Source organism: Salmo salar, chromosome ssa09, assembly GCF_905237065.1.
Source record: "Salmo salar chromosome ssa09, Ssal_v3.1, whole genome shotgun sequence".
NCBI lineage: Eukaryota > Metazoa > Chordata > Actinopteri > Salmoniformes > Salmonidae > Salmo > Salmo salar.
In genome coordinates, this window is record NC_059450.1 from 6277226 (window position 1) to 6305214 (window position 27989).

The following is a 27989-nucleotide window of genomic DNA, read 5'->3' on the forward strand; positions in this document are numbered from 1 at the left end:
TAGACTATTCAAAATTGTCTACCAAATAAAGCACGAATCTTGTCAAATATGTGAATGTGGGTTTGGATATAGGCAATGCCTATGTTGTATTTGTAATTTTAAACATTTACTTGGAAAACCACGTCACCTGCGAACAAATAGGCTAATTGTATGAGCAGCGGGAATATTGCACAATCATTCCTAATTCAGATTGGGAACGCATGAATCACATTCAATTTAATCAATAGCCTAATGCATTTTTAGCATGCACGTCCGACTAGAATCTCTGCTAGTCTACCTACATTTGGTTTTGCGAAAACGCTTTCAGCATACAGCTGCATTATCGTTAAATAGGGGCAAGGTAGCGCATGGGCAGCCGGTGGGGAATTATTCCACATCGCATCACATGCCTTACATTGCGTCCTTATATTAATGAAACGTTGCATTTGATAATATTTTGTGAATTAACAATAGCCTAACAGTCATTTTCTAATTCTGGTAACCTTGGCAATCAGGTCGCATTAGATGGGTATTTATATAGCCCTCCGTTGCAAGATCGTGGAAACGATATGGGTTTCGGCTCCCATGAATCTTTGCCAATTCCTGCAAATATTGCCACCGGCGCAGTGTATTTACATCCTTAACGTTTTCGGCATGTAGGATGGTATGAGGGAACGACCTGGCAAGCCAATGGGAAGTTATGCATATTTTAACACACGCTTGTCGAGATGGTGAGTAAAATGTATTTTTCTCCGCTCCATGTCAGAACAGTGGTACCTGGTATCGCAAGACATTCTGTTCTAGCTAATTAAAAATGAAACGTCAATAAAAAAAATCAACGAAATGCGTATATCTCGTCATCGTTCAAGTCACAATTTTGGGTTAAAATTATGCATTGAGAAAAGTACACATTTGTATTAAGGTCATTGACGTTATCCTTCCTCTTGATGCATGAGGATAATGAGTAGTATTCTCAAATATGCTTACGGCCAACAGTGATATGAACCTGTGTTGGTGCGTAAAAGGGCGTTTGTTAACCAGAGAGAATAGGTAGCCTATCGAATAAGGCTACATTTGAACAATTGCTTTTATTTTAAACAATTAAACACAACGCTGCATCATGACGAAAGACACTCATTGCAAGTGTGTGTAGGCTACATCAGGTTTTTAAATGACCTTCAGTTGCACTGGCTAAAAATCCATTCTCACTTTGGATACAGCTCTTAAACCAGCTTTCGCTAGTGTAGCCTATAAACCAAAAGATAAATGGTTTAGGAAATTATTCTAATAGCTAGCCTGCAAATGGACCCGTTTTATTCTGCCCTCGGGAAAATGCAATAGCCTGCACAAGACCATTGCATGCACCCCACTAAAGCATTTGCCTACCTATGATTTTATTCTGCACTGTTTTAACTCAAACAGTGCAGAATAAGCTCACGTAACCTAATATTGCAAGCTATGATATTGCTAAAATGTAGAGTACAAGTACTCAATAGTCTGTCCTATATACAGAAACAAACAACATAGGATATCTTAAAGCAAGTTGGAAATATAAACCAGTAAACACACAGATACAATAGGCGGAAATATCAACTATTAATATTTATGATGACTTCACTTTTTGGTAGCTGTTCAATAGACAACCTTCCAAGTCAAATTTGCTCTCAATCAGTGCTGTATGGTCCTGCCTGACAAAAATACATACAGTAACACATGTTTTTGATGTTGTGGCCATTGTAATCTGCTCTACAGAAAACAACCCTAAACTGGCTGGAGGGGGTTGGGCCACAAACTCATGTAACCCAATATTGCAAGCTCTGATATTGCTCAAATGTGGATTACAAGTAGTCAGCTGTCTTCTTACACAAACAAACAGCATTAGGAAATCTAAATGAATCTTGGAAATATAGACCTGTAAACACAGACACAATAGTTCGTAGCTGTTCAATAGGCAACTTTGCTCTCATTCGGTGCTGTATGGCCGTGCCTGAAAGAAAGGCATATAGTTACAAGTTTTTTGATGTTGTGGCTCCAAAGAAAAACAAGTGGGCACAGACATCAAAATTAAAATTTTGGGAGTGCAAGGTTCCATAAACGTTTTTGGATCTTTAGCCCCTAGTCTTGCAATTAAATCAAAGGGGCAATCACAGATCTTTATATTTTGCCTCAAATCCAATATGGCTTCCAAAATAAAATAAAATATGGCTGCCATAATAACATTTGATGCAGTATAAATCACCTGTAAATATGCATTTTGTAAATGAGGCATTTGTTCAGAGATTTGCAACACTCATGCCTATAAAGACTGTTGGTGTGAATCAATTTTATTCTGAATCCAATATGATTACACTCACACCTTAAACTGCATAGAGTGCCTTCGGAATGTATTCAGACCCCTTAACTTTTTCCACATTTTGTTGTGTTACAGCCTTATTCTAAAATTGATTAAATAAATGTTTTTAAATTGGCAACAGTCTGAAGCATTTATTTGGGCTGCAATCTGAGGTGCAGTTAACACTAATGCACTTATCCTCTGCAGCAGAGGTACAGTAACTCTGGGTCTACCTTTCCTCTGGCGGTCCTCATGAGAGCCAGTTTCATCATAGCGTTTGATGGTTTTTGCGACTGCACTTGAAGAAACTTTCAAAGTTCTTGAAATTTTGCGTATTAACTGACCTTCACGTCTTAAAGTAATGGACTGTCGTTTCTCTTTATTTGAGCTGTTCTTGCCATAATATGGACATGGTCTTTTACCAAATAGGGCAATCTTCTTTATACCACCCCTACCTTGTCACAACACAACTGCTTGGCACAAACGCATTAAGACGGAAAGAAATTCCACAAATACATTTTTAACAAGGCACACATATTAATTGAAATGCATTCCAGGTCACAACCTCATTAAGCTGGTTGAGAGAATGCCAAGGGCATGCAAAGCTCTCATCAAGGCAAAGGGTGGTTACTTTGAAGAACCTCAAATATAACATACAGTTGAAGTCAGAAGTTTACAAACACCTTAGCCAAATACATTTGAACTCAGTTTTTCACAATTCCTGACATTTAATCCTAGTAAAAATTCCCTGTTTTAGGTCAGTTAGGATCACCACTTTATTTTAAGAATGTGAAATGTCAGAATAATAGTAGAGAGAATTATTTATTTCAGCTTTTATTTCTTTCATCACATTCCCAGTGGGTCAGAAGTTTACATACACTCAATTAGTATTTGGTAGCATTGCCTTTAAATTGTTTAACTTGGGTCAAACGTTTCGGGTAGCCTTCCACAAGCTTCCCGCAATAGGTTAGAAGGAATCTGCCAAAATTCACCCGACAGAACTGGTGTAACTAAGTCAGGTTTGTAGGCTTCCTTGCTTGTACACGCTTTTTCAGTTCTGCCCACAAATTTTCTATAGGATTGAGGTCAGGGAATAGTGATGTCCACTCCAATACCTTGACTTTGTTGTCCTTAAGCCATTTTGCCACAACCTTGGAAGTATGCTTGGGGTCATTGTCCATTTGGATGACCCATTTGCGACCAAGCTTTAAATTCCTGACTGATGTTGTCACGACTACCGCCGAAGCTGGTCCCTCTCCTTGTTTAGGTGGTCGACGTCACCGGCTTACTAGTTGCCACCGATCGATGTTTCACTGTTCATTTGGTTTTGTCTTTATTGTGTACACCTGTTTTTGATTTCCCTAATTATGTTTATTATTTAACCCTCTGCATTTCCTGTTTGTCTTGTCGGTGATTGTTTCCTGTTTTGTGTTCTTGGATGGGTTGTTCCCCAATCCTGTATTAGAAGAAGGTTATTCATGAATTTTAGTAAACACGTATTTTGTTTACACTCATCCATGTGTCCTGCGCCTGACTCCGACACTTCTTCTAACTAGTGCATTACATATGTCTTGAGATGTTGCTTCAATATATCCACATAATTTTCCTTCTCATGATGCCATCTATTTTGTGAAGTGCACCAGTCCCTCCCGCAGAAAAGCACCCCCACAACATGATGCTGCCACCCCTGTGCTTCACGGTTGGGATGGTGTTGTTCTTCTTCGGTCTCTTTTTTTTTCTGAGGTCTTGGCTGATTTCTTTTGATTTTCCCATGATGTCAAGCAAAGATACACTGGGTTTGAAGGTAGGCCTTGAAATCCATCCACAGGTACACCTCCAATTGACTCAAATCATGTCAATTAGCCTATCAGAAGCTTCTAAAGCCATGACATAATTTTCTGGAATTTTCCAAGCTGTTAAAAGGCACAGTCAACTCAGTGTATGTAAACTTCTGACCCACTGGAATTGTGATAGTGAATTATAAGTGAAATAATCTGTCTGTAAACAATTGTTGGAAAAAATTACTTGTGTCAATCGCAAAGTAGATGTCCTAACTGACTTGCCAAATCTATAGTTTGTTAACAAGAAATTTGTGGAGTGGTTGAAAAACAAGTTTTAATGACTCCAACATAAGTGTATGTAAACTTTTGACTTCAACTGTATATTAGTTTCTATGCTAACTAGCTCGTTAGATAAATATGGTGCTAAGATATCAGGTATGAGCTAATAGCCAACGTAGCTAGTTAACGTTAGATAGTTATCATTTTGAACATGCACCATTTTCGGCAACGAGTCATCTTACTTGCAGTGTAATGTTAGCTATTTACTGGTGTGCTGATCTGACCAGAAGCAGTTATTATGCACATTTATGGCTGGGTAGAAAATGTCATCGCCATTGAGCTATTTCTCATAGTGGCAGTAAACAGCAGCAAGTGATATGAGGAGATGTGAAAGGGAGCAGAGTTAGCCTCGCTCTATCCAATAATAGCAGTAGGATCAAGTTACAACCTGCCCATTGCTTGACAGATAGCTGAAATAGCCAATTGAGTTGTTTATAATTTGGCATAAATGTGCATAATATCTAACAAGGAGAGTGAGGGTAGGAACAAAAAGATGAAACGACGATGCACGTTCTGTCACACCCTGATCTGTTTCACCTGTCTTTGTGCTTGTCTCCACCCCCCACCAGGTGTCTCCCATCTCCCCTCATTATCCCTTTGTATTTATACCTGTGTTCTCTGTTGCCAGTTCGTTTTGTTCGTCAAGCCTACCAGCGTTATTCCCCTTGCTCATGTCTTTGCCAAAGTTCCTGTCTTCTAGTTTTTCCGGTTTTGACCATTTTGCCTGCCCTGAGCCTGCCTGCCATCCTGTACCTTGTCCCACCACACTGGATTATTGACCTCTGCCTCTCCTGACCCTGCTTGCCTCTCCTGACCCTGCTTGCCGTTCTGTACCTTCCTTACCTCTGCCTGCCCTTGACCAATCGTTTTGCCTGTCCCCTGTGCTAATTATTAACTTATCACTTCGACACTGTCTGCATCTGGGTCTTTCCTAAAATGTGATAGTACGAACTGGTCATGGCTGACCCAGCAGACTCAGATTAGCTCCACAATCTCGCTGCAAGGAGCCACCATTGGACGACACGAGGAGTTACTGCAATGTCTTATGGAGGGACTCCATACCCTGGCAGAATGCCATGACCAGACTTCGAGACTTTGCTGGAGCAATTCCGCGCATTCCCCACTGGGCAGCGGGTCACACCCCTAATCTCCCAGCCTACCCCAGTGTCTCGAGAACCCCGCTTACCTCCTCTGGAGCGCTACGCTGGAGATTCCGGAACCTTCCGGGCTTTTTTCTCCCAGTGCTCCCTCATTTTCGAGCTGCAGCCTTTTTCGTTCCCCTCGCACCGCTCAAGGATAGCATACATTATAACGCTAATGTCCGGGAGGGCACTCGCCTGGGCTATGGTGCTGTAGGAGCAACAGTCCACCGTCCGCCTCAGTCTAGAGGAGTTCATGGCGGAAGTTCGGAAGGTGTTTGATTCTCTGTTGCCTGGGAGACAGGCTGCGTCAAGACGCTCATAGTGTGGCAGACTGCGTGGTGGATTTTCACATGTTGGCGGCTGAGAGTGCCTGTAACCCGGAAGCATTGTTCGAAATGTTCCTTTATGGATTATCGGAGGTGGTCAAACATGAGCTTGCAGTCCAGGAGCTGCCCATGGACCTTGACTCCCTCATGGCCCTGACCATCCAGATCGATGGGCGGCTTCGAGAATGTTGGAGGGAGAGGGAATCTGTGCCCTGTCACCCAGGCTGCGCTGACATCTTCCCGTGGGCTCGAAAGTTGCCCTGGACCTCTCCGCCATTCCCGCGGAGTACCAGGACCTCCAGCAGGTGTTCATTAAGGCCCGGGCCACTTCGCTTCTGTGGCACCAACCCTATGACTGCGGGATTGACCTTCGTCCAGGCACCAATCTGCCCCGGGGACAACTATACTCTGTCGAGTCCGGAGACCTACACTGAGGACTTCCTAGCTGCAGGGTTCATCCGTCCTTCTGCCTCCCCCACCGGCGCAGGGTTCTTCCAAGCTGGACCTACGGAACGCCTACCTCCTGGTGCGGATACGGGAAGGGGACGATTGGAAGAATGCCTTCAACACGGCCAGAGGTCACTACGAATATCTGGTCATGCCATTTGGCCTTACTAACACCCCAGCTTGTGTTCCAGTCTCTGGTTGATGTTCTCCGACATGTTGAACCGGTTCATCCTCGACGACATCCTCGTCTTCTCCCGCTCCTCCCAAGAACATGTGCTCCATGTCCGACAGGTTCACCAATGCCTCCTGTAGAAACAGCTTTTTGTGAAAACTGAGAAGTGCGAATTCCATCTGGATTCCATTTCCGCACCGCCAAGCGTCTCAATTCCAGGCAAGCTAGGTGGGCCCTGTTCTTCACCCGGTTCAACTTCTCCCTCACCTACTGACCAGGATCCAAGAACATCAAACCAGATGCGCTGTCATGCCGCTATAGCCCCGTGGCTACACACTCGGACCCCGAGACCCTCTTTCCTACCTTGTGTCTGGCGACGTCACTCAGCTGGGGAATAGGAAGCAGGTCCATGAGGCACGGCGTTCCCAGCCGAACCCCAGGGGGGGCCCAGATAACCGGATGTTTGTGCCTGATGCTGTCCTCTCCTTGGTCCTGGAGTGGGCCCATTCCTCCAGGCTTGCCTGCCACCCAGGCTCCCGTTGGACCCTGGACTTTGTGCGACAACGCTTTTGGTGGCCTACCATGGTCCCGGATGTCTCCACGTTCATCGCCGCATGCACGGTCTGTGCGTAGAACAAGACTCCTCGGCAAGCTCCGGCTGGTCTTCTTCAACCACTGCCTGTCTCTCACCGTCCCTGGTTTCACATATCCCTTCCCCCATCTGATGGCAACTCCACCATCCTTACAATAGTGGACCCGTTTTCCAAAGCTGCCCACTTCATTCCTCTCCCCAAGCTACCCTCTGCCAAAGAGATGGCCCAGCTCATGGTGCAGCACATCTTCTGGATTCATCGACTCCCGGTGGACATGGTCTCCGACTGGGGTCCTCAGTTCTCATCCAGGTTCTGGAAGGAATTCTGCATGCTCATTGGCTCGTTGGCCAGCCTGTCCTCCGGGTTCCCCCCCCAGTCCAACAGCCAGTTGGAGCGAGCCAAACAAGACTTAGAAGCTACTCTTCGCTGCCTGGTTTCCGCCGACCCCACCACCTAGATCCAGCAACTAGTGTGGGTCGACTATGTCCGCAATGCCCTTCCTTGCTGGAAGAGAACCTGGTTGGCCCTTAAGACCACCTCCATGTATTGATGACAAGCAGACCGCCACCAGACCCCGGATCCCCGGGAAGAAGGTATGGCTGTCCACCTGGGATCTGCCCCTCCAGATGGAGTCCTGCAAACGTTTCCCCCCCCCCCCCCAGTTTATCGGCCCTTTCCCCATCTCCAAGGTCATGTTCGTCTTCTGTTGCCCCATACCCTCCGTATACATCCCACTTTCCATGTTTCTAAAATCAAACCCATGTCTCACAGCTCTTTGTCTCCTGTTTCCAGGCCCACCCCTCTCCCGTCTCATCGACGGCCAACCGGCGTACACGGTAAGGTGTCTCCTGAAGATTATACCTTGGGGCAGGGGATTCCAGTACCTGGTTGACTGGGAGGGTTATGGCCCGGAGGAGAGGTGCTGGGTCCCCGCTAGGGACATCCTGGACCCAGGCCTCATCACGGATTTCCACCCCGGTCAACCAGGTATGCGCCCAGGTGGCGCCCCTAGAGGGGGTACTGTGACACCCTGATCTGTTTAACCTGTCTTTGTGCTTGTCTCCACCCCCCACGAGGTGTCTCCCATCTCCCCTCATTATCCCCTGTGTATTTATACCTGTGTTTGTCTATTGCCAGTTTTTGTTCGTCAAGCCTACCAGCATTTTTCCCCTTGCTCCTGTCTTTTCTAATGTTCTGGTTTTATAGTTTTCCCGGTTTTGAACATTCTGCCTACCCTGACCCTGCCTGCTGTGCTGTACCATGTCCCACCACACTGGATTACTGACCTCTGCCTGCCCTTGACCTGTTGTTTTGCCTGCTCCCTGTTCTAATAATTTATTACTTCGACACTGTCTGCATCTGGGTCTTTCCTAAAACGTGATACATTCTGTCTGAATGACTCAAATCTGCCAATAGTTTGAGAAGTAAGAATGCGCACACAACAGACACACGTGTGCTGACCTACAGTTTACTTGGTCCATAAACATGTAGGAAGATTGCATCCTGACAGCTGAGAAATTATTTCGCCCTATCAAAAAATACTTGTTTCATAAGCATCTGTGATCACAAACCATGAATTTGTTAGACCATTTGCATTGAGTTCTTGTATATTCTCAAAATAACAGCTGTGTCTATGTGATGTCTTTCCTTACAGGCATGATATGCTGGAATGATGCTTCTATGCAAGTGTATGATTCTCATGAAACCAGTTTTAAAATGTATGTAGCAAATTGAGTTACAAAAACCATGATCTACAAAAATCAACTATCATTCTGAGAAATAAGATATCTACTTTTTGGGAAAGTGTCTTTTTTTTTAAGTACATTTTACAATTTTTCACCCAAAATTCTCATTCCCGAAATGCATCCGGATTAAATTCTCGGGACATTTATTTTTAATAAAACAAAGTGTTGCTGTAGTTTTTACATAAATCATAAAAAATGGTATACTAGTTGAAGTTTACATTAAACTACACTGAGTCTACCAATCATTAGGAACAGCTTCCTAATGTTGAGTTGCACCTTTCACTACTATTTCAGAATAGAAGACACACTATCAAATAACACATATGGAATCATGTATGTTTTATATTTGAGATTCTTCAAAGTAGCCACCCTTTGCCTTGATGACATCTTTGTACCCTCTTGGAGAGAGAAACGCTCTGAATTTACGAACGGACAATCTGACAACACTGAGTTTACGAATGCCCAGAACACACTCTGGCACTCCAGATTAAATTTACGAAGACACCCGTAGCATAAGCCAGCCTTTAGTCTTTAGTTGTTTAGTACATAGCCTCACATGTGAATCCTTAAAGAGTCGGGTGGGGATAAAGCTTTAGAGGGTGTGAACGACGCTGAATGGGTGTAGACAAAGAAGAGCTCTCCAGTAGGTACCAAAAACATTCAAGGGACATTTTCTCAGAAGTGAGGTTACAAGTTGATCAACTTTCAAAGCAGAATTACTTTCCCATTGTTCCTCAACTGAAGTGTATGATATACCATTTTCTAGCTCTGAGTCTCTACTTCTATCCAATGTAAAAAACACCATTTCAAATGTTGCTACATAGGACCGATTTTACCCGTTCGGTCACAAATATTCTTTATGTCAATAACATAGGAATCACTACAAAACGTATACACTATATTAGGCCCTTATATATAGTAAACATCTTAGATATGGTTACTACATGCGATGCATCTGGATTCTGCTTTCAAGCACATGAAATCACTGATCTGGCTTTAAGTTCTGTCTATAAAAATGACCTTTTCGTAACAAATTAAACCAGAACCATGCACATTCACTAATAATGTAGCAGGCTTTGCCAACACTTGGTCTGTTTTCACACATTTTTCCTTTCAATTTTTTAGATTAGTGATGCACCGATATGACATTTTTGGCTGATACCAATATCCAATATTTTCCTTGCCAAATATAAAAACCGATACCGACAACCAATATTTTAAATTTGAGCAGCCTTAAGCATTCTAGGACAGTTAAATAGTTACACAAACACACACACACGGACGCAGCGGTCTAAGGCACTGCATCTCAGTGCAAGAGGCGTCACTACAGTCCCTGGTTCGATTCCAGGCTGTGTCACATCCGGCCGTGATTGGGAGTCCCATAGGGCGGCGCACAATTGGGCCAGCGTTGTCCGGGCTTGGCCATCATTGTAAATAAAAATTTGTTCTTAACTGACTTGACTAGTTAAATAAAGGTTACAAACACACACCACTGACCAAGAAGCTATTTTGTTGGCATTTACGTATGTCCCCATTACCAGTAAAACATAATCAAAACCTATTTCTTTCACTTACTTGCGGTGCTGTTTCGTTGTTCATTTGTTCAGTCATTTCATTCTCAACCAGGATTTCATCATACATGTCAAGCAGTGAAGTTTCAGCTGTCTGTACGTGGCCTCTCTTCTTCTGTGCGCATTGTCCCTATGTCCATTTCTGTCTTGTCCAGCTGTGTATGTAACATTTCATGTAAACCCTGGTTCTTGTCTGCATCAAAGTAGCGGTCCTTGTACCTAGCATCGAGGATGGCGGTGACACAGTAGAGGCTCAGAGAATACCACCGAATCGCTTGTTCACGGCCTCGAGTACTTTTGTAAGTTACCCCACGGTCTGTGTCGACAGTTTTGTTGAGCAGGCGTTTCAATGCCATGACAGAGGGTATCACGTCTGCTGCAAACGCAGTTGATTAGCTTATTTCTCCAGTCAGTTGTTCAAATGGCGCTAGGAGTGTGTTTATGTTTCAAACATGTTCTCAAATTCCATTGAAATGGCAGCAGCGGTATGAGAACCACCACATTCCTGAGCATGCAATACAGCTTTCCTCAGTACTAAATCCTCGTCGACCCACTGTGCTGTCAGACTCCGCATGCTCATGGGTCTGACATCGCTGGGCCAAATGTCAGTCGTGACGCCCATAGCAAGTAGCATAATGAATTCCATTATTTTGGCATTAATGGATTTTGCCTTTTAGTTGTCTCGAGGACATTTTTTTACTCTTTCAAATGACTGCTCTACTTGAACTTTTTTAGTTGTTGGAAGTGTGCGTTTAGTATTTCTCTGCTTTTGTTCTGTGTAGTGCTGTATTTTTTGTGGCATCATTACGTCATCTACTTACGTTAAACTGGACATTGGGCCGATGCATTTTTAGCTAATATCGTCTGATTCTGATATGCTCACCGATTTGTCGTGCATCCCTATTTTAGATGGCTAACAACACTAATAATAGTAATATGGGAATAGGTAGGCCTAATCCTATTAAGTTTTTATCTTAACGAAGACAATGAATAACCCTGTCAAGAGGTCTCGGGTCTTCTTCCATTTGAAAAAGCTAACAGCAGATGTGGTATTTTTACAAGAGACCCATTTACAGATCACTCAAGGCTAAAAAACTTCAGGTTTTCCATTCAGACTTTAACTCCAAAGCCAGAGGGGTTGCAATTTTGGTTAGTAAAATAATACATTTCTCTACTACTGTTATTTCAGACAGTAATGGCAGATATTTAATCATAACTGGCACCATTTGGCACAATCTTATAGTATTGGTCAATGTATATGCTCCCAATTTTGATGATGTTGAATTTGCCAATCGGTTGCTCTGGAAAATCCGTTCTCTTAACACCCATCTTTTGATATTTGGCGGGAACTGAATTGTGTTATTAGCCCAGCTTCAGACCGCGCCAACCCCAGAACTATGTCCCCTTCTGCTATGTCAAAGTCCTTCTCTGATTTTATGGTTCAGAATGGGTGTACAGATCCCTGGAGATTTCAGAATCCCCAGGCAAGAGAATATTATTTATTTTCACATGTAGACCATTCTTTTTCTTGTATTGACTATTTCTTTATTGATCATAAGTTACTTCCAAATGTCACCTCTTCTGAATATTTACCCATTGTAATTTCTGACCATGGACCTTTATCCCTCGACATAGGACTATCAGGACAAACTCGTACTCCTCTCATTCTCTCTTATGGAAATCACTTAAGGCCTACCTTAGAGGATTAATTATTTCTTATTCTTCTCATTTAACCTTTCTGACGCAGGCGTTCCGCTAGCGACCCACCTCGACAACATCCGGTGAAATTGCAGAGCTCCAAATTCAAAATACAGAAATAGTCATAATAAACATTAAAATACAAGTGTTATGCATTGGCTTAAAGATTAACTTCTTGTTAATCCAGCCGCTTTGTCAGATTTCAAAAAGGCTTTACACGAAAGCGTACCATGCGATTATCTGAGGACAGCGCCCCGCATACAAAAGCATTCAAACATTTTACAACCAAGTAAAGGAATTACAAAAGTCAGAAATAGCGATAAAATTAATCACTTACCTTTGAAGATCTTCATATGGCTGCAGTCATTAGAGTTGTCCCAGCTACACAATAAATGTTTGTTTTGTTCGATAAAGTTTCTCTTTATATCCCAAAAACTATTTTGTTGGCGCGTTTTGTTCAGTAATCCACTGGCTCCAAGGCGGTCAAAACATGCAGACGAATACAACCTAATAGTACCGGTGAAGTTCATCGAAACATGTCAAACGATGTTTATAATTAATCCTCAGGTTGTCAATTGTCTAAATAATTGATAATATTTCAACTGGACAATAGCGTATTCAATAGAAAGGAAAAACAGCGAAGGGTGCGCAATCGGTCACGCGCGCAAACCAGCTCTGCATTCTTTCTCAGTCCACTGACAAAAAGGTCTTCTTCATTTTTCAGAAAACAAGCCTGAAACAATGTCTAAAGACTGTTGACATCTAGTGGAGGCCATAGGAACTGCAATCGGGGTCCTTACCCATTAGATACTCTATAGGCATTCAATTGAAAATACCCACATCAAAAAAATCCCACTTCATGGATGGATTTTCCTCAGGTTTTCACCTGCCATATCAGTTCTGTTATACTCAGACATTATTTTAACAGTTTTGGAAACTTTATAGTATTTTCTATCCAAATCTACCAATTATATGCATATCCTAGCTTCTGGGCCTGAGTAACAGGCAGTTTACTTTGGGCACGCTTCTCATCCAGACGTCGAAATACTTCCCCCAAGCCATAAGAAGTACAACATTTGGAAGCTAAACTAGAAGAACTCTCTAAAGCCATCCTTGACTTAGACCATCAATATGCCTTGATGCCATCTCCAGAGCTATATAAGCAACACTTGAACTTACAATCCGAATTCAATCTCTTGTCCGCTACAGATACAGAACGGTTACTATTGCATTCACGTGTTACCTACTACGAAGATGGCGACAGGGCAAGTCGTCTGCTTGCACACCAATTAAAATGCAACGTCTGATTCCCCAAATTAAAGATTTCTGACCCTACGGGGATCATTGACACCTTCAAATCTTTCTATTCCTCCCTGTATACATCTGAATTTCCATCAGATACTGCCAATTTGACTACATTTTTGGGTGAACTGGAGACTCCCACAGTTGAGGCTGAAACTGCAGATGATTTTGATTCTCCTCTCAGTCTTGAAGAAGTTAAGTCTATCAAGTCGATGCAGAGTAGCAAAGCTCCAGGGCCTGATGGGTTTCCAACTGTGTTCTATAAGAAATTCCATACCAAGTTAGCCCCCTTACTTTTATCTATGTAAAATGAGTCACTTGAACGTGGTTCACTGCCACCTACCCCAACACAGGCTTCAATAGCGCTTCTACTTTAGGGCCCTAAGCCTCCTTAATGTGGATGTAAAGCTGCTGGCGAAGATGATAGTGAGGCGTCTGAAAGTAGTCTTACCAGGACTCATATCACAGGAACAAACCGGCAGATATACATTTTTTAATATTTGGATGCTGTTTTACAATTTATTCTAAACAATTCTACAACTCCCCTGAGGCGGTAATGTCCCTTAGACGCAGATAAAGTATGACAGAATTGAATTGGAGAACCTATTTTCTGTAGTTAAATGTGGATTTGGGGACAAATTTAGCTCATGGATCAGACTCTTTTACACATCCCCCCAGGCCAGTGTCTGTACCAATGACACCCGTTCTGATTATTTTGCCCTGGAATGTGGGACATGCAAAGGCTGCCCACTGTCCCCTTTATTATTCGCCGTCGCCATTGAACCCCTTTCAGTAGCTTTGCGGGCATCCTCCTCTTTCCAAGGTGTAACACGGGAAGGAGTTAGGTCATCATTATAACATAGAGTAACAAATCATCTGCATATAAATGATAACCTATGTAAATAACCCTGTAACCTGTTTACCTTCTATTCTGGAGAACTTTGGCTCCTCCGGTTACAAGCAGAATCTCCAGAAAAGTGAGTGCTTCCCAATCAATCCAGCAGCGCAACAGCTCCAGCAGACAGACTTGCCTTTTTAGCTTAGTCACTCTGGTTTGAAATACCTTGAAGTGAAAGTAACTCGTTCATTACATGCTCTTTTTTCTGCAAACTTTTCTCCCTTCCTTGCGCAAATTAAAACAGATTTTCAGAGATGGGGTAGCTTACGACTTTCACTTATAGGAAGGATTAATGCTGTAAAAATGAACAGTTTACCCACATTCCTTTATCTATTTTAATCTATTCCATTGTTTTTACCAAAGTGTTTTTTTAAGTCAGTTAATCACATTTATCTGGGGAGGCAAGGTACCCAGAGTCAGTAGATCTTTACTTCAGAGATGCAAGTTTAGTGGAGGGCTTGCACTACTCAACTTTTTATACTATTACTGGGCAGCCAACTTTCAGAAATTGCCATTCTGGTAAAAATTGGCATCTTACATTCAAACAATGAATCCTGATCTAGGATAACTTTTCAAAACATGAAATTATTTGGCTTGCTCTAAAAAAATCTGAAATGTTGTCCATTAAGTAATGGTTTTAAAACAATGATGATCATATTTAAAAAAACTATGGCACGTTACCATCTCAAGGCACATTTTAGTATTTCTGCTTCTCTTCCTGCTTTACTCTGCTCTTCTCTCCCAGCATTCCCCTCTTGCTATACTGGCAATCCTGTAGTGCTTTCCACACTTAAGATTTGGTACCAGTTGACAGCATTTTAAATTCTCCTCTGCATCTACTATGGGTCCTATTGATAAGAATCACTTATTCCCCGCTTCCCTAATAGATAATACCTTTCCTTGTCCAGTAAGACTTACATGCACATTTTTTTTTTCTTTCTAGTTTTCCCAACCTGGCCTCTAAATATTCTTTGCCTCCATCTCACTTTTTCTTTGCCTCCTTCAAATTAGGCATTGTGTCTCCTCCCAATTTTCTGGCTTCCCTGCTCTACCCCCTTGCCAACCCTGGGATGGCAATGACTCTTTAACCTCAACAGAAAGCAGTCATTTCTCAGATCTGTGTATTATGTCATTGGACAAACACTCCACCAACAAAACTAAAACTGCTTGGGAACGGGAAATGGGTGTTGAATTTACCAAGGAGTGGTGGGATGAGGTGATTGATAGGGTACGCTCCACTACATCTTGTGCTCGTCTTGGTCTCATACAATTTAAGGTTTTACATAGATTGCATTTTTCCAAATCCAGATTGTCTGAACTACATCCAAATGTGAATGATGAGTGTGATAGATGTCATGTTTCACCATGTGACCTTAGTCATTTAATGCTCTAAACTACAAAATTACTGGGATTCTATTTATTTTATTTTATCTGAGGTACTTGAAATCAACTTGCAGCCATGTCCCTTGATAGCTGTTTTTGGTATTCCAGAATACCTGTTCTCCTTGGACCCCAAACATGCCGATATTGTTGCTCTTACATCCTTACTAGCTCGACGTAGAATTCTTCTCCAGTGGAAGTCTGCTCAGCCCCCCTCTACTTCTCAATGGCTCAACGATGTAATGTTCTTCCTTAGCTTGAGAAAATTAAGTATTCTCTTAGGGGTTCCAATTATACATTTGTTAGAAAATGGCAACCATTTATATCATACTACAATGGCTTGCAGAGGCTCCCCTCTGATAAGATGCTTTAAGGTTTCCCAGTAGGTATTCCCAATAGTCATTACATAATATGTACAGTCATCAATATAATGCTATCCAGTCCAAGCAAGGTTTACTGATAATTTTAGTTATTTCTGTTTTTGTTGCTCCACTTTTTGTATCTTGAATCTGTATTGAGTTGTCTGTGAGAATTGTTTTTTAATTATGTCAAAAACTTGAATAAAATGATATACAAAATGTTTTAATAAAAATTAACACCGGTCTGGTAAACAATCTCTCAAGCACAAACCCACATGCTAGTGAGTAGCCAGCTAATATTTATTTTTCAAGTTTAGCCAACTAGGTATAATTTCACAAGCTTTGAATTCAGCTAACAAGGCAAACCAGTTGAATTGTTGTGAACACAACCTTCTGTCCGTCTCCAACTGTTTGAACAGTGCTAGCCTGTCCACTTTGTTCAGATGTTGAAATCAAGTGGCCTACCTTATTTCTCAGAATGAGAACAAATTGCAAATTCTTTATATAATCGTTTTATGCTTTTTGCACATTTATAAAACAGACTAAACAGCTAGTACAACAATCATTATTTAACAAAAATGCTGCTAGTGGTACCGTGATACGCGCGCGACAAACTGAGCATGCATTTTGCAGAATGAATGTTCATTGGTACATTTGTTTTAATAGTGTCTGCTATGCTCACAATTTGAGGAGTTGAAACATAAACAGAGTATGGTTGGAAAGGTTCACTTCCCCTCTATTACAGTAAAATAATGTCTCCATGTGTTTCGGTGTCCATATGACCGATTCTATTGACAAAACCTCAAATGCGAATAGCGAGTTGAAACAGTTTGTCAGAGAGGGAGAAGTGATCTCTTCATCTTTGTTTATATGAGCGGTAGGGGGAGGGGCTTGGGAGAAAGAGGCGAAGCGAGAGGTTTCACTCTCGCCGAAATCTGTCCACAATAAGCCTTATGGTTTTCTCTGCGCTTATTTTGAACCAAAGCTTGTCACCTGCCTTGATTATCGCGCAAAAACATACATTTGAATTAATCTAATTAATTTGATAAATTGCCCAGCCTTAATCACAAATGCAGTGAGCCAGTTGAAGGTCATGTTGGATTCAGGCTAAATGATAAGGAGGTGACTTAAGAGTCCAATCCTGGAGGGCCAAATTGGGGGCAAGTCGTAAAGATAGGGAGAGGTTGTCCGAGTCCAGGGTTGGATTCTCTTTCTTTTCTTTGGAGCCTCCCAGTTGCATCATTGATTCTCAAAGAGGCTTGTAACTTGAAATACTTGGTGTTGCCATGCCAAGCAGTCTGCTGCCTTTTTATATATCCAGACAGTTTCAGTGTATATGGTAGGCATATCGGATTCCCATCATACACAAAAATAGTACAGGTCATAAGTACAGTACACAAATCTGAAAAATGTCTCATTTAAAACATGTACATATACAGGTGATTAAACCACCATTTAATGGTAATGTGGCAGCCATATTAGATTTTGGTCACAATAGGATTTGGAGTCAAATCTAAGGGGGTCCCTAATGTAAATTACAAGAGTAGGGTCTAAACATATCAAATCCACAGAGGAACCTTTTGAATGGGAAAAATGAAAATGTTCAGTGTCTGAGCCAACTCTCCTTTATTACAATAGCCACAACATAACAAATGTGCAACCGTATGCATTTTTTTCAGGCAGGACCATACAGCACTGAATGAGAACACATTTGACTTGGAAGGTTGTCTATTGAACAGTTACCAAAAAGTGAAGTTTACATTCATCATAAATATTCAAAGTTGATATTTCCGACTATTGCATCGGTGTGTTTCCAGGTCTATATTTCCAACATGCATGAAGATATCCTAATGTTGTTTGTTTGTGTATGTAGGGCAGACAACTGACTACTTGTATTCCAAACTTAAGCAATTTCAGAGCTTGCAATTTTGGGTTACATGAGCTTATTTTATGAAAAATTATTTTGGGCCATACTGATATTAGTCCATACAAACGCATTGATTAACAAATTCACTACATGGAAAAACAAATAGTCCCAAAAACGGAAGTGTCTGTCCTATATCTGAGAGATATAAGAAAGTATTTCACCCCCTTATTTTTGGCACTTGACAGTCTCCATATATACTTCCACTCATTTTTTCAACTCGTATTAGGAGACATTCAGACAAGTCTTGTGAGGCCTGTGAATGTCCTAGAGCAAAGCATGTATGTGTTCGTGAGAGTCTAAACTTTCCACAGAGGTCATATTAGTGTGTAGCCCAAGCTGTTCGGATGCTACAGACAGAAGTTGACAGATCGGCTGTAAAGATGCCTGTGGGTGTCCTAGAGCAAAACAACCGACATGTTCTTGAGTCTCATCTTTCCATAGATGGGTCATACTAGCAGGCCAAACCGTTCAGATGTTATAGACGATTTTGTGAGAAGGCCGATTTTCGGGATGTCTCATGGCCTGACAAACACCCCTCTAGCTCTGTCACCTTTCACCGCAGATGCAGAAGTGCAACATCGGCGGATGCAGTAAAACTGTTGCCTTGTCACAGCCAGGTCAGCAGTTGGGGCAATTGCGTACACAATAGTATCACCCGCATATAGATTAATCATTTTCCTAATTTTTAAACAAATTGCCCAGCAATGAGGGGGGCAGCACACTTTATTTTTTATTTAATTTTTTTTGAGCATATCCAATTGGTCCTGGAGATTTATTGGTATCTACAGCAAGTAAGGCATCAAGGACTTGTTTTTCTGTGTATCGCCGAAATGCAAAAACTTCACTATAATTTTCAGAGTCAAGCTGCAAAATTCCCGAATCAGCATTTAGCCCACTCTTCAAGAGTGTTAGCCCGCTGAAATGTATGATTAAATGCTCAATGATGGCATTTTTGTCCGTAATGGGGCCAGATTCTGAATTAATTTGTTGGGACGGAGAGGAGGAATTACAACCCTTCAGAGATTTGAAAGTTTCCAGGAATATAGCTTGATTCCCCTTGCAATCCGAAATAGTGATTACATTAATCAGAAAGGCTAAATCTGATTTGTCTTATACATTGTTTCCTCAGTTGCCTATATCTGGGCCTAAGCAACATACTTACTTGGAGTATTCGTAAAAATAGGATCAATCAAGATAGATTTAGAAGAATCTTTAGGATTCTGCCGTGTAGGCTCAGTTATCAGCTGAAACAGGTTTAGCTCAGAGCAAATATCTTTCAATGTATTTGACACTGGCGTCCTCCAATCAATATTAAAATTGGCCACAATTAATAGCTCAGATCTACCATACTTGGATAGTAATTCTGATAAATTGTTAAGAGCATGACAGAGCCGAGGTAGGGCAATACACTCCTGTGTCAGCTGGTTATTATGACCAAGGCCCAAATTAAGAATGAGACAATACCACATTTTAGGGACAGAGATAGCAAGAGAGAAACATTTCAATTGTCCTTTGTAAATATGGCAACACCCCAATTCGTTCTAATCTGTAAACATTATAACCAGACAGAGTCCAGCACAGAATTATTCAACTAAGTTTCAGAAATTACCAGAATGTCCACAGTGGATTGAGAAGACAGAGTTTCAATAAAATCCATCTTTGAAATCAGATTTCTGGCATTTACATGAACAAATCCAAGACCACAGCTTTCATGTCAGATGGAGCCTGTAATTCAAGCATGCTATGATCAGTAGCTAACCCCTCATTTGAAAATACCATGGGATTGGTTTGAAATAGCATTGTATATGATCAAACACAATTTTTTCCAAAAGTTTACTAAGGGTTGGTAATAGGCTGATTGGTCAGCTATTTGGGCCAGTTAAGGGGGAATAACCTTTGCTTCCCACACACTTTCTAGTATACGTGTTAGACGATTCTGTGCTTCAAACTTAGTGGCAACAGTTTGGGAAAGGCCGTTTTCTGTTTCAGCAAGACAGAAATGGTTTGTCGAGATCGGTGTGGAAGAACTTGACTGGCCTGCACAGAGCCCTGACCTCTACTCCATCGGACACCTTTGGGATGAACTGAAAAAACAACTGCGAGCCAGTCCTAATCGCCCAACATCAGTGGCCGATCTCACTAATGCTCGTGGCTTAATGGAAGCAAGTCCCCGCAGAAATGTTCAATAATCTAGTGGAAAGCCTTCCCAGAAGAGTGGAGGCTGTTATAGCAGCAAAGGGGGGACCAACTCTGTATTAATGCCCTTGATTCTGTAATTAGATGTTCGACGAGCAGGTGTCCACATACCTTTGGTCATATATTGTAGCATCGTTCACACCCTCATAAGCTCTAGATCCACCCACCTCTTTAAGAATTCACGTGACCATGTGCGCTAAAGCAGTGAGGTAGTGCTTAAAAAACAAAAAATATCAGGTAAAAACACTATCTAGACTTAGAGCTATATCATGAGAATCTTTGGTTCAGGTCATGGATGTGAACAAAGGAATTTGGAGCTGTCCATTGCCTTTTCATTGCAAATGTCCTGATCTTCTCAAAAATATGTTTCTCCGGTTGTGTCTATTCCAGGGGGGATTCTTGCACATCTCTGCATAGCAGCTGAAGCTGGTTCCTTCTGAGTGAAAGCTCTTTGGCCAAAACAACACCAGACTCCAGACAATTGAAGCTGTAATGGAAGAACGCAGAAAAAATAGACAAGACATTAAAACCTTGCATACCAGCAAAAACATTAATTGACCCCAGAGTTCACGCAATAAGCTCAAAGTAAAAAGACAAAATACCTGAAGTGTTGCTTGTTCACCCTCGTTCATCTCCTTGTACTGGTGGAGGAGAGCAGGTTCTTATGCTGAAAGACACATTTCAGAAAGTTGATTAAAACATGAATTAATTCATCTCCGATAGCTTGGTATTGCCTGTAGACTGCTACATCTGTACTAAAATGCCCTGTTTACACTCAAACTGATTCCAGCTAAACAATGGCAATGCTAACTAGCTAGATTTAGCAAACATTTATCTTCATAATTACCAGCTGGACAGATGTACATGGTATTCATCTAACTAACCAGCTAGTAGTTGAGCATGCAAAAAACGATCTCAGAATCTACTGTATAATCCAATGTATTTAGCCATCATTTCATCGTGGCAAGCTAGCTAGTCAATTTAGGTAACATGTGTCCCTATCACTTATCATGGGATTTGATTAACTTGCTAAATCAATTACCATTCACACCACAGTGGCTATTTTTGGTAGCTAGTAAGTTAAACATGACAAAGAATACATCAACAATCAACATTAACAGCGGAATGCAACTGGCCAGCTCAGCTAGCTAATGTTAGCTGACTATACCTGTATTTATCTGTCTAGCTAGCTACGTAGCAATGAAAACTACTTTTTGATACAGTTGAGCCAATAACGTATACACATGTAGCTAGCTTGCCATTTTCACTGTAGACTCTTTCAAAATAATCCTTCCCACTGGGCTTCAACCAGACTGCCTTTGCCACTGAAGACAGAGCTGTGTTGATACCTACAGCTGAATTCAGGACAACACTGTTTTTAAAAGCTGTAGCTACATTTTGCATGTTGTCCATTATGAAAATATGAGTAAGTCCAATGATCAAGGCATTTCTGTCTTTGATCAAGCTATGGATATTTCAAATAGAAATGGTGTCTTTTTGTAAAAAGCACATAAAGGCTTCATAATTCAAAGGTCGTTTTAACTGACTGCTATTATCTCATAGAACAAAATGTATAATATCTACTAAGCCTGTGTTAACCTCAGACTTTATTTTTAGCGTTAATTACAAAACACTATTCTTTCCCCATAGAGATGGCTGAACAAACCAGAGGTAACTAATTTCTGGGTTTCAGCACTATAAACTGGTGAGTTCTATATCCGCAGAGAGCAGGGTGTGCCATTTGACAGAGTAGCCTTGAGTGACAGAATGGGCTCTCTTTCTCGTCAATGTCCCAGCCCCCTCATTATCTCAACCAATCATGGCCAGGCAAGATTCAGAATTTTCTCCATGGCTAAACATCTTCGTGATTTCACATTTACAGATTACATACACGTTTGTTATTAAAGGTACAAAATGTAGAAATCACTACGCCATTTCGTGGTTGCAAAAATGTTAATAGTTCACCTAATTACCAGTCTGACAAAACAAGCACCGAGTGTAGATAATCATTGTATCAAATCGTATATGTCACATGCGCCAAATACAACAGGTGTAGACCTTACACTGAAAGGCTTACTTACAAGCCCTTAACCAACAATGCAGTTCAAGAAACAGTTAAGAAAATATTTACTAAATAAAATAAAGTAGTAACACAAAATAATAATACCGAGTCTATATACAGGGTGTACGTACCGAGTCAATGTGTGGGGGTAAAGGTTAGTCGAAGTAATTTGTACATGTAGGTATGGGTAAAGTGACTATGCATAGATAATAAACAGCGGGGGTGGCCATTTGATTAATTGTTCAGCAGTCTTATGGCTTGGGGGTAGAAGCCTTTTGGACCTAGACATGGCGCTCCGGTATTGCTTGCCTTGCGGTAGCAGAGAGAACAGTCTATGACTTGGGTGACTGGAGTCTGACAACTTTTGGGGCCTTCCTCTGACACGCCTAGTATATAGTTCCTGGATGGCAGGAAGCTTGGCTCCAGTGATGTACTGGGCCATACGCATTACCCTCTGTAGTGCCTTATGGTCGGATGCCGAGCAGTTTCCATACCAGGTGGTGATGCAACCGATCAGGATGCTCTCGATGGTGCAGCTGTATAACTTTTTGAGGATCTGGGGACCCATGCCAAACCTTTTAGTCTCCTGAAGGGGAAAAGGTGTTGTCGTGCCCTCTTCACAACTGTCTTGGTGTGTTTGGAACATGATAGTTTGTTGGTGATGTGCACACCAAGGAACTTGAAACTCTCGACCCGCTCCAATACAGCCCCGTCGATGTGAATGGGGGCGTGTTCGGCTCTCCTTTTCCTGTAGTCCACGATCATCTCATTTGTCTTGCTCACGTTGAGGGAGAGGTTGTTGTGCTGGCACCACACTGCCAAGTCTCTGACCTCCTCCCTATAGGCTGTCTAATCGTTGTCAGTCATCAGGCCAACCACTGTTGCGTCGTCAGAAAACTTGGTGTTGGAGTCATGCTTGAGCACGCAGTCGTGGGTGAATAGGGAGTACTGGAGGGGACTAGGCACGCATCCTGAGGGGCCCCCGTGTCGAGGATCAGCATGGCAGATGTGTTGTTGCATTTTAATTGGGTATGAATACAACCAGACGTCACATTTCTATCTTATTTTAAAACAAATCACTTCAAAATGTAGGCTACCTGCGTATGTTCATCCACTATATTATATTTCATCCGAAATAATTCCAACATCCAAAAAGAGCAATCACGCCATTTGATGAATGAAAAGAGACAACTGTTACAAAACACCAAAAGGTGTAATGACATTTGGCGAATGATGCGTGTTGCTGACAAAAATGGGTTTTTTTTAGAAAGAAAAGTTGGAACACCTGAAAAGGGGCTGAAATACAGAACTGCGAGCCGTGAGCTGCCCAGTGAATCAAGCCTACCAGACGAGCTAAATGCCTTTTATGCTTGCTTCGAGGCAAGCAACACTGAAGCATGCATGAGAGCACCAGCTGTTCCAGACGACTGTGTGAGCACGCTCTGGCTGTGGGGCCAGACAGATTACAAGGACGTGTGCTCAGAGCATGCGTGGACCAACTGGCAAGTGTCTTCACTGACATTTTAAACATCCCCAGAGATGTCACTGCAGTCCCTGGTTCGATTCCAGGCTGCATCACAGCCGGCTGTGATTGGGAGTCCAATTGGGCGGCGCACAGCATCGTTCTGGTTTGGCCGTCATTGTAAATAAGAATTTGTTCTTAAATCACTTGCCTAGTTAAATAAAGATGAAATAAAATAAAAATATGGGCCACCATATGTCATGTGTCCACTTTCCTCTTAGCATCATTCTCATATGCGTGTGACATGTCTTAAGATATTAATACTGTATTACTACCAGTATGCATGTGTGATGAGTATCCTTGCCTGAGACCTGAAGAATTGTGCTAGCTCCCGGAACTTATACCTAGGCTTTAACTAAATAGGCTAACACTGTCTTGCATCAATGATATTAATCAAGTTCCGTATCAGGCCAGTCACACATGTAAAGTAATATAACCAAGTTATTTCAGTGGTGCAAGTCTATAGCCTTAATTGTCATTTAATTTTTACAATTCTAAGCCGTGGGGGGGTCTCAACTGACATAAAATTGTTTTAAGGTGGTCATACTATGGATCATTTAGCTATTTGATTTGGATTTGGGATAAAAAAAATGTGGATAAATTATTGAATTTGGCTTTTTACTACTATAGCAAAAAAAAGACTTAAAAAACAAGGTTTTGAAGTGTTTCTACCTATTTGGGTAGGCACAAAACTACCTTCATACTTCCATAAAAAAATTGAAACCCGGTATCGGATACCTTCAGAATCATCCTGTGACACAGAGCAAAATGGAGACACCATCGTGTTCGTGAGAATCTCCCCTTTCCATTAGTGGACACATTCAATGCAACAAAAACATATCTCTAGCTTAAATTGACAGATTGTTATGGTGATGTTTTTCATACCAGTGCGTCAAATCGACTCTTGGGGGTTAAAGGAGCAATATGTGATTGCTACAAATACAAGCTTGTTTTACTCCATTGTTTGTAAACGCTGTAATCGTAAATAAACACTAGATATAGCCTCAAAACATGATTAAAACTATAATTATGATCTCATGGTCAGTCCTCGCATCCATAGCTCCGTCTATGAATTTCTCCAGCTCCATCCCAAAAACAGTAGCAGGGTATTGTTTGAACTGAATATTGTCTCTTTAACAAACTATTGTAACCTCACTTATTCTCTCTTTCCTAAGGAGACATCAATGAGATGACCTGGGAACTCAAAATCAGACCAAATTCACTAGACGAGTAAGGACCTTATTCCAACTGTGTACAGCAACACTTCATTCAAACGCTCACCGAGAAGAGCAATCTCATTGCTGAGCCAATGTAGAACCTGCACCTTCAGAATTGCATGACTTCTTTCCTTGCCTGGATTTCAGCACACAGTCAGATCTACCAGGTGTGGAATAGTTATTTTTTTATTTTATGTAACTCATAGTAAAATTATATGATGCATATTCAATGTTACATTACCTTCTTGATTGAAGAATTATAGGTAACACTTTATTTGGATAGTCCATCTGTAGATGCTTTACAGACTATCATTAACATGTCAACTAACTACCTACTAACTCTAACCCTTAACCTAAACCTTATTTAAACCATAACCTTAGCAAGCACTTACTTATCAACAGATAGTTTGTTGGTAGTATGAGCATCTACAGATGGAAAATCTGGATTATAGGATTGCAATGTATGCCAGGGAGAGACAATACATTTTTACCAATCGCAAACGAGCCCAAGCATCTCACACTGTACGTTAAAGCTTCCACGTCTTGCGGTCTTTATTCAAACCAAACTACACAACATGGTGCAAGTACACTTCCAGCAATTTGCCCTGTACCTTTCGTTCCATAGTTTGTTTATATCCATTGGTTATTGCTGGTTGTCGAAAGGCACATTTGACCTACCCTGGCCAGCGGAGTTTCACGTTTGGAACTATTCTATTAGTCCCTAGTTGCAAACTCCACCTACTCTGTAAACCGGGCGAGCTAATCTAGTGTGCCTGTTCACAAATTGCCTCACTCTGCACGAGCCATGACAAAAATGTTTGCCAAACTATTAATTGGACGTGACAAAATAACATTAAAGCCATTATCTTAATGCGGTTGGCCCTCTCATACTGTACGAGGCAAGGATGCCACGAGATATACAGTTTACAAACAATCTAGAAAATGTGTCATCAGGACCCTAAGGGCAAAAATGTAGCCGATTTCGCACAGTTGTCCCTTTTATTCACTGGAAAGAGTAACTTTGATTAAATGATAAGGAATTTACTGATTTGAGTTTAATGTAATTTCTTTTTTTTTACGTATCTTTATAGGACAGAGTATGCCATCTGCATCTTTCCACAGAATTCTACGACCATTTCTACTTGGCACCTTTCTACTGGGCTGTTTTGTGACTCTGTTTTTGATGTACTTCAAACCGTCAACTAGCTGGCTATCAGGTCCTGTAGAGTCAACAGCATCCACTATCCAAGTTAAAAATCTCTTCTCTACCAAGGGTGACAAAAACCTTACCACTGTACTTGTCTGGCTCTGGCCCTTTGGACAGACCTATGACCTGGGTGTCTGCAGCTCTCTGTTCAACATTGAGGGCTGTTTCATCACAGCAGATCGGAACCTATATAATAAGTCAGATGGGGTCGTCATACATCACAGGGATATCTGTACTGATCTCTCCAACCTGCCCCCCCTTCAGCGTCCCTCCTTCCAAAAGTGGATATGGATGAACCTAGAGTCACCATCCCACTCCTCTCAGCTGCCCGGTATTGAAAACTTGTTCAATTTAACTCTGAACTATCGTCAGGATGCTGATATCGAAGTGCCTTATGGGTCGATTGTGACGGCCCAAGGGGACGAGGATTTCGTGCCACCGAGCAAAAGCAAGTTGATCTGCTGGATTGTCAGCAACTGGAACCAGGATCACGTGCGAGTGAAGTACTACAACGAGCTCTATAAACATATTGAAGTTCACGCTTATGGACAAGCCTTTGGAGAGTACATTGCAGATCAAGAATACTTTCCTACCATCGCCAGTTGTAAATTCTACTTGGCGTTTGAGAACTCAATTCACAAAGACTACATCACAGAGAAACTGTATAACCCACTCTCTGTAGGGACGGTGCCTGTGGTTTTAGGTCCACCAAGACAGAACTACGAGAACTTTGTCCAGGGGGAAGCCTTTATCCATGTAGATGACTTCACCTCACCCAAAGAGCTGGCTGATTATATCCTGCTCTTGGACAGGAATGAGGAAATGTATCTCAGATACTTTGAGTGGAGACGGCACTTTAAGGTGAAAAAGGCATACTTCTGGGCCGAACACACATGCCTCGCTTGTGATCATCTCAAAAGGCACAAGGAGTACAAGGCATTCAATAACCTTGATAAATGGTTTTGGGGTGGAATTCCTTGAAGGGCCATGAAATTGTTGTTTTGCAGTTGGAGGCATTACTTAAAAATATATTTGACATTGTCTTTGACAATGTTCCAACATGTTTTTCTCACTGGTTATAGGGGCCCAAATGAGCCATTCTCTTTTTTTATTTTGTTGCCAGACAGATTTGCTCAGCCTTAATTTGTCTATTGCATTTCAATTCAATCATGATTTATGTTGTCATTTGCAATGCATTTAATATTTTATTCATAAAATCTCACTTTTATACATGACCAAAAGTATGTGGACACCTGCTCGTCGAACATCTCATTCTAAAATCATGGGCATTAATATGGAGTTGGTCCACCCTTTTGCTGCTATAACAGCCTCCACTCTTCTGGGAAGGCTTTCCACTAGATGTTGGAACATTGCTGCAGGGACTTGCTTCCATTCAGCCACAAGAGCATTAGTGAGGTCGGGCACTGATGTTGGGCGATTAGGCCTGGCTCGCAGTCGGCATTCCAATTCATCCCAAAGGTGTTCGATGGGGTTGAGGTCAGAGCTCTGTGCAGGCCAGTCAAGTTCTTCCACAACGATTTCGACAAACTATTTCTGTATGGCCCTCACTTAATGCACAGGGGCATTGTCATGCTGAAACAGGAAAGGGCCTTCTCCAAACTTTTGCTACAAAGTTGGAAACACAGAATCATCTAGAATGTCATTGTATGCTGTAGCTTAAGATTTCCTTTCACTGGAACTAAGAGGCCTAGCCCGAACCATGAAAAACAGCTTCAGACCATTATTCCTCCTCCACCGAACTTTACAGTTGGTGCTACTCATTCAGGCAGGTAG

The 27989-nt window shown here is 41.7% G+C and overlaps 1 protein-coding gene across 2 annotated transcripts; it reads left to right on the forward strand.

Moving 5' to 3' along the window:
• Positions 1–339: 339 nt before the first annotated feature.
• On the forward strand, positions 340–27520 carry fut9a (fucosyltransferase 9a). Of its 2 annotated transcripts, XM_014209981.2 has the most exons (4): positions 340–710; positions 7904–7947; positions 24947–25155; positions 26080–27520. In XM_014209981.2, the coding sequence occupies exon 4, from the start codon at positions 26088–26090 to the stop codon at positions 27174–27176; it is 1089 nt and encodes a 362-aa protein (XP_014065456.1). In that variant the 5' UTR covers positions 340–710; positions 7904–7947; positions 24947–25155; positions 26080–26087; the 3' UTR covers positions 27177–27520. The 2 variants fall into 2 exon arrangements, with proteins under 2 accessions (XP_014065456.1, XP_014065457.1); XM_014209982.2 differs by lacking the exon at positions 7904–7947.
• Positions 27521–27989: the final 469 nt, after the last annotated feature.

Bases quoted from the DNA above. Each gene is read 5' to 3' on its own strand.
- fut9a (XM_014209981.2), top strand. From the start codon at position 26,088: ATGCCATCTGCATCTTTCCACAGAATTCTACGACCATTTCTACTTGGC.